The sequence below is a fragment of the Echinops telfairi genome, unplaced genomic scaffold, assembly GCF_000313985.2.
Source record: "Echinops telfairi isolate 266 unplaced genomic scaffold, ASM31398v2 ScPeMD7_34;HRSCAF=130, whole genome shotgun sequence".
Taxonomy (NCBI): domain Eukaryota; kingdom Metazoa; phylum Chordata; class Mammalia; order Afrosoricida; family Tenrecidae; genus Echinops; species Echinops telfairi.
In genome coordinates this window covers 421,317-427,705 of record NW_022103931.1, presented here as the reverse complement: position 1 = coordinate 427,705, position 6,389 = coordinate 421,317, and the positions used below count along the sequence as shown (strand labels likewise).

The window sequence follows — 6,389 nt, the reverse complement described above, 5'->3', positions numbered from 1 at the left end:
CTTAATCATAGCCTTAATATAAGTTCTTCCAAAGTGGTCCTATCCAATACCTGCTCTCATGAAAAGATCACTGAAAATATGGGTGCTATATCAAAGTGTGGTAAAGAAAGTAGATGATGCCTGGCTAGTGCCACAGAAAGAATAGTGTCTGGGGTCTTACAGGCTTGTATGCAGACAAGCAGCCATCTAAGTGGTGTAAGCTAAGTCCTGACGGAAGCAGCATATCAGCCTGTGTGATTCAAGGATTGCAAAGAAGAAAATACAAAGCAGAGGAGGGAGCATTATTAAAGGTTAAGTTCTGAGCACCCAGTGTGCAAGTTTGCAGAAGGTTATGGTTGACAGTGAATGCCCAAAATCCATTTGCAGGGTTCCCACATTGATTAAGCCTCTGGTGAATTCCCTCTGATCATTGACCAGGGATGTGAATAGTCTTGCTATCAGACAAAGTTGCATTAGAAAGTAGACTCACGCAGATGTAGTTAGTCTTTTGATCCATTTTAAATTTGTGCTAGTTTTTATTATTTTCTATTTTCATTTCAGTTGAGGTCTTTCTCAGTTTTATTTTGTTATTAGTGTTGGGTTTTGGTTTCTTTATGTATGTTTATCTGTATATGAAATCCAGGATAGGTAAAACTATAGAGGCAATACATTGATGAACAGCTTTTAGGGTTATGGCAGGTGAGGTTGGGGTAAATGGGTAGCTAATAATAATGAGTACAAAAAGAGAGAAATATTCTAAAATTGTGGTGATAATGGCACAACCCTTTTTAATGTGTTCAAATTACTGCATATGTGAATTATGTCAATAAAACTGTTAATGTTTAAAAATAAATAAATAAAATAAACCAAGTACATACTTCAAGAACTTTAAATCAAGTTCCACATTCCTTTGTCTAAGGTAAAATGCAATTGCAGCTGCATTAATTTGGAAATAACCACCAGTGTGTCATCTCTTACATCATCATTAAAATGTAAATCCTTTAGCAAAAAATTTGTTAGGTTGCTTGCCAACTGTAAGATCAGTGGTTCAACCAACCAGTTGTTCTGCAGGAGAGGGAGAGAAATGTAGCAATCCATTACTATAAAGCCTTGGAAACCTTATGGGGGCAGTTGTACTCTGTCCTGTAGAGTTATTATTCTAAATCCACTTGGTGACTGTGATAGCTATGTTTTGTGTCAACTTGGCTGGGCCAGGAACCTCATTGGTTTGGCAGTAAGGCCGCCCCCATAAGGTGCACGTGACAGGTTGGTGATATCTCTTTAGGAGTGTGGCCCATTTCATATCTATAAATAGACATTGTGGAGAACTTGTTCTCTCTCTTCTCCTTCCTGCTGTCCTGGATCCTGTGTCTGTTTTCTAGGGACTTGAGCTTGTGTTCCAACATATGGCCTGCTGACCTAGTAAGCTGTCAGCAATCTGCCATGAACCCTGCCAACCTTGGATTCATTCAACTCAACCTCCACCAGCCTGCTTCCTTGTGCTTCCTCCTGCTTCCCGGTTCATCAGCCAGCAGCTGCACAAGTCAGATTCACACATGTAAGTTGGACTGGGCTTGCCTACTTTGCAATTGTGTGGACCATTTTCTTGACATAAAGTTCTTTATGATGCCTATGAGTGTCACTTCTCTTGTTCTCTAGAAAGCAGTTGGTTCTAATGTGGGTTGGACCTCATCCAATCAGTTGAGAGCCTTGAGTACAAACTGAAGTTTTCTAGGGTAGGAATAATCCTGCCTCAAGACTGCAATGTCAACTCCTGTCGAGTTTCCAGCCTGCTAGCCTTCGCTACAGATTTTAGACACTGCCATGGTGTAACTAAAATAAATGGCTCATTTACCCCCTCCCCTGCATTCTAGGTAAGGCCAAGGAGAATGATAGCAGAGACAAAGGACACTTGTGGCTCAATGTCACTGCAGGATGCTGACCAGACTGGTAAAATGGGCTCGTCCCAGCCATAAGCTACCCTTTCCTTTCTAGGTCACAGAAAGTGGGGAGATTGAAAGGTAGTTTGATTTGGGGGCATCATTTTTAAACTCTAATTACATAGCACCAAGGACTAAAACTAACGTTTTTAAATGTTCTCTTCACCTGGGATTTACTTTTCCAGAACAGGATTGGGTGGTGTTATAGTACGTTCTCTAATGAATATACTCCTAGACTTTTCAGTATGTTATAATCCACAGTATAGTCTCTGGAGTCAGGCTCCAAGTCTAACTTTCAACCCTATCTAACTAGATGACCTTGAGCAAGTTATTTAACCTCTCTAAACTACGATTTCACCTTTTGTTAAAATTAGGGCTAATAATAGCATGGGGATGTTTAAATGTAAGACACTTACTAATCTGAGAAAATTTAGTTCTTATGATATGGCCCTACTACTCATTTCTTGCCCTCCAGAATTATATCACATAAGGAATTATGGCTAGAAGGACCATAATAATTGACTATAACTCAGTTAGGTCTTAACAGTATCAGTGTGCAGTAAACATCAATGGAGGGGCATATCTGACCTCCTCTGGCTTCCCCATGTCACGAGGCAGAGACCAGACAAAACTCCGTGGCCCATCCTTCTTTACCTATTCTGATACCAAACCTTCCTCCCACGACACTGTACATCTATGCTGCATTTGAAAGTCTGTTTTAATGGCCACACCGAACTCTCAGATGCTACTCACAGTTGAGGGAGTTTATAAGGGAAGTTAATAGATTACCACAAGTCAAGATCAACAGACAGTAAGGAAACTGTCATTGGTCTTCTCAGCCAGGAGCCAAGTCTCCCCTCAGTGCCCAGGCTCTCAGCCATGTGGGCCTTTGGCCTTTGCCTCCATGAACCATGAAGCCATTTTGTGTGTCACTCTGTTCCACAATTCGGTAGTCTCACGCCAGATCAGGAGACGATACCCTACGGTCTTGGTGCTGCTCCTTGTTTAGTGAAAAAGAGGGTTGGCCAAACTGAGAAAGACCCTCAACAAGATGGTCCACCCAGTGGCTCCAACAACAAGCTCAAACACACCTGCAATGATGAGGGTGACACTGGCTGAGAAGTGCTTCCTTCCGTTAGAGACAGGGCTACTGTGTGTAAGAACCCAGTTAATGGCACCCCATAACAACAAAATGGCGTCAATAACACCTCCTACTCTACAAAGTTGTGGAAATAATATAACTTACATAAAAGTGCTCTGTCAATTGGGATAGTTCCGTAAAAAAGCAGGCTCATCCGTTGTCTCCATTTCCAAAGCACTCCAGAAAGATTATAGATACATTTCGGACCTTCAAGTAGGTAGAGACCCAGAACTGCCACTGTGGCAATGTGTAATGCACATCATCATAAACACATCCAAATCTTCTTATCACATGCTTCTTAAAGCAGTTTCATCTACATTATTCTATTTAACACTCACCAAAAACCCCAAGAATTAGTCTTTATCAATGAAAATCTTCACACTTGCTTTGTTACTATTTTCCTCTTCTGAGAAGTGGCCAAATCCTTCCCAGCTTCCCTTGTTAGTCCCATTGAAATGGCTACTTTGACCCAGAACCTGGTCATAACACCCACCCCCCATCAGCCTTCTTTCCGTTTCAGAATCTACCCAGCACTGTGTACCTTATGGTGTCATGCATTCTAGTCGTTTCTGTACTTGTCTCAACTTCCATCCCTTCTCCCCGTCTTCTCACTACATTCACCAACTGTTTGAAAGAAAGGGAAGGATCATTTGTTTGTTGTAGTTTTCCATCTCCCCTTTTTAAAGCTCTTTATTGTAGAAAATGTACAATATTTAAGAAACTTTCAAATATGCAAAAGAAGTAGGGGCTCCCTGGTGGACGGATAACAAAAAAGTGAGTGAAGGGAGATGTCGAACAGCGTAAGATATGACAAAATAATAACTTATAAAAAATTACCAAGGGTTCATCAGGAAGAAGGGAGCAGGAAGAGAGGGAAAAAATGAGGAGCTGATACCAAGGGCTCAAGTTTAAAGCATATATTTTGAGAATGATGAGGGCAATGAATGTACAAATGTGCTTTACACAATTGATGTATGTATGAATTGTGATAAGAGTTGTATGAGCCCCTAATAAAATGATTTTTTTTAAAAAGAAGAAAAAAAGAAGTAGGGCAAATAGTATAATGAAGCCCCATGTACCCATCATTCAGGTTCAACAATTGGCAACAAATGAACCATTTTATTGCATCTATACCTACATTCTTTCCCCACTCACTCTGGATTATTACCTATCATTTTATCCGTAAATACTCCAATATGAGCATCATCTTTTACATTTCTGTGTCCCCTACAATCAGATCATGTGTATCTGCGTTTCCTATGACTCAGAGCAACATCAGATCGTTTCTGACTGCTTACCATCTGTCAGACTTTGTGCTTTGCTCTGGGGGTTCCATAAATGAGTTAAGACGCCGCCGTTTGAGCTAGGGAGGCACACTAGTACCGAGTCGTGCCGTTCCTAACCAAGAACTGTTAAGTCCTGGGGAGTGAGCACAGGGTGCACGTGGGAGTCCATGAGTAGGACCTCGAATTGCACTAACTGAATTCAGCTGGGTCCACTTTCTTGTCTCATGGTGACCCTAAGTTTGAACGCGGTGCAGGCCTCCAGCAGAAGGAGCTGCCAAGGGGGGGTGGTCTGCTGGACTCAGCTACTCCTGCGGGAAAGCCAGTACCGAGTAATCTGTAAGTGAGCAGGAAGTTGAGCGTCAGAATCCGAAAGGGACTGGGAGGTTCAGGGACAAGGCAGAGACTCGGAGAGGGGTGGGGGTGGAGGGCTTAGTCCTGCTGCTGGACAAGCCTAGCACCCGCTCCAGGTTTTGTCTCCACTGCTTGTTGTCCGGGCTGTCCCCAGTGCCCGCCCCACCTACGGCTATTCCTAATAGAGTGTATCTCCAAGCGGGGCACAAGACGGAACCAGGAAACACCTGTTTCCAACAAGAAAAGAAGTAGCCGAACTCCTCCCCCTTCAGGTTTTCAAACGCCTCGCGTTGAGCTTTGTAAAAGTGTACCCAGAAAATCAGTGGAAATCGTGTTTGTTTATTCCCCCAAAGATCTTTATTTCTAAATCCCCACTCTTTTCCCCAAGTTGTAATGTTCTTCTTTTAAAAAAATGGTTGCTTTCATTTGTGGAGTTTCCCATTTCTCAGGGCTCACCACCATTCGTACTTCCAAAATTTGCAACTAAACTCACCTCCTAATGTTTCCTTAACCCCCAGCAGAGCTATAGGTAGAAACCGGGGCTAAGGAGCAGCACAACAAAGAACCAGACGGCCCATCCGAGGCTAGAAGCCTCTTCCCCTCGCCTGCCTCTGACCGACTGGGGAGCACAAGGGACTCACAAGTGTGAGAATCACAAAGCCCTGGTTTCCCACCACTTCCCAAAGGCCGGGGACTCGCGGGACAAAGGGACGATCCCGCACAGCAGACAGACCAACAGAAGCCCACCAAGCAGGCCTGAGTGGCCGCGGGGGCCAACGACTTCCACGCTCCGTTATTTCATCAGCAGTTTTCGAAAAAACTGCCAAAAGCTGTTATGCCTCACTGCAATGTGTAGCTTTTTCCTGCATTTTTTTTCCAAAATAAAAGGGAGTGAAACTCGCTCGCTGTCTCCCCCTCCTTCTTCCAAAAAGAGCCAAATGAGAAGGAGAAAGGGAGAAAGAAAAAAAAAACAACCCACACACCAATCTCTGAGTGAATACCAGTGAGGTGTGGCTTGTATTTAAATCGCCAATATGTCAATGTAAGGGGAGTGGGTATGTATATAAAGTGCCATTTGGCATCTGATAGCCCAAGAAACAAGCTATGAGAGACCGACCGGGGGCAATGGACGTGGCGGGGAAGCTGCGCTCTGCCTGAGAGCAAGGTCAGGAGTGCGCTGCCCTCCACTCCCAACCTCGGACAAGTTCCTTGGCCGCGAACAGACCACAGACGTCGCCCGGCGTTTGGGAGAGAGCAGAGCCAAGCCGAGTCGAGCAAAAGAGCTTGCAAGCGCCACGGAATCGCCCATTCTGGTGCTAGCCGCTGGAGAAGGCAGTTCGCGCCCTGCCACCCCGCTTGGGTCCTCGAGTGACCCGCACCCCTCCCACCTCCCCCCACCCCACCCCCTACCCCGCCCCGCCAGGGCCACCTCGGCCGGTCCCGCCATGGCAGAGGTGGGAGCGGTCTTCACCTCTCTGGACTGGGATCTCCACGGCTTCTCCTCCTCGCTGGGGAGCGTGCCCTTCGCGGACTCCGCGGGCGTCCTGACCGAGCGCCTGGGCCAGATCGAGGGGAAGCTGCAGCGCGGCTCGCCCACCGACTTCGCCCACCTGAAGGGGATCCTGCGGCGGCGGCAGCTCTACTGCCGCACGGGTTTCCACCTGGAGATCTTTCCCAACGGCACGGTGCACG

The 6,389-nt window shown here is 45.5% G+C and overlaps 1 protein-coding gene across 1 annotated transcript in view; it reads left to right on the top strand.

Annotated features, from left to right (window-relative positions):
• The first annotated feature begins 6,142 nt into the window (after window positions 1–6,142).
• FGF16 (fibroblast growth factor 16) overlaps window positions 6,143–6,389 on the top strand; it is a 13,551-nt gene continuing 13,304 nt past the window's right edge. Inside the window, exon 1 of the mRNA XM_004715898.2 lies at window positions 6,143–6,384. Coding sequence (XP_004715955.1) covers window positions 6,143–6,384 — 242 coding nt within the window. The remainder of the gene's footprint in view (window positions 6,385–6,389) is intronic.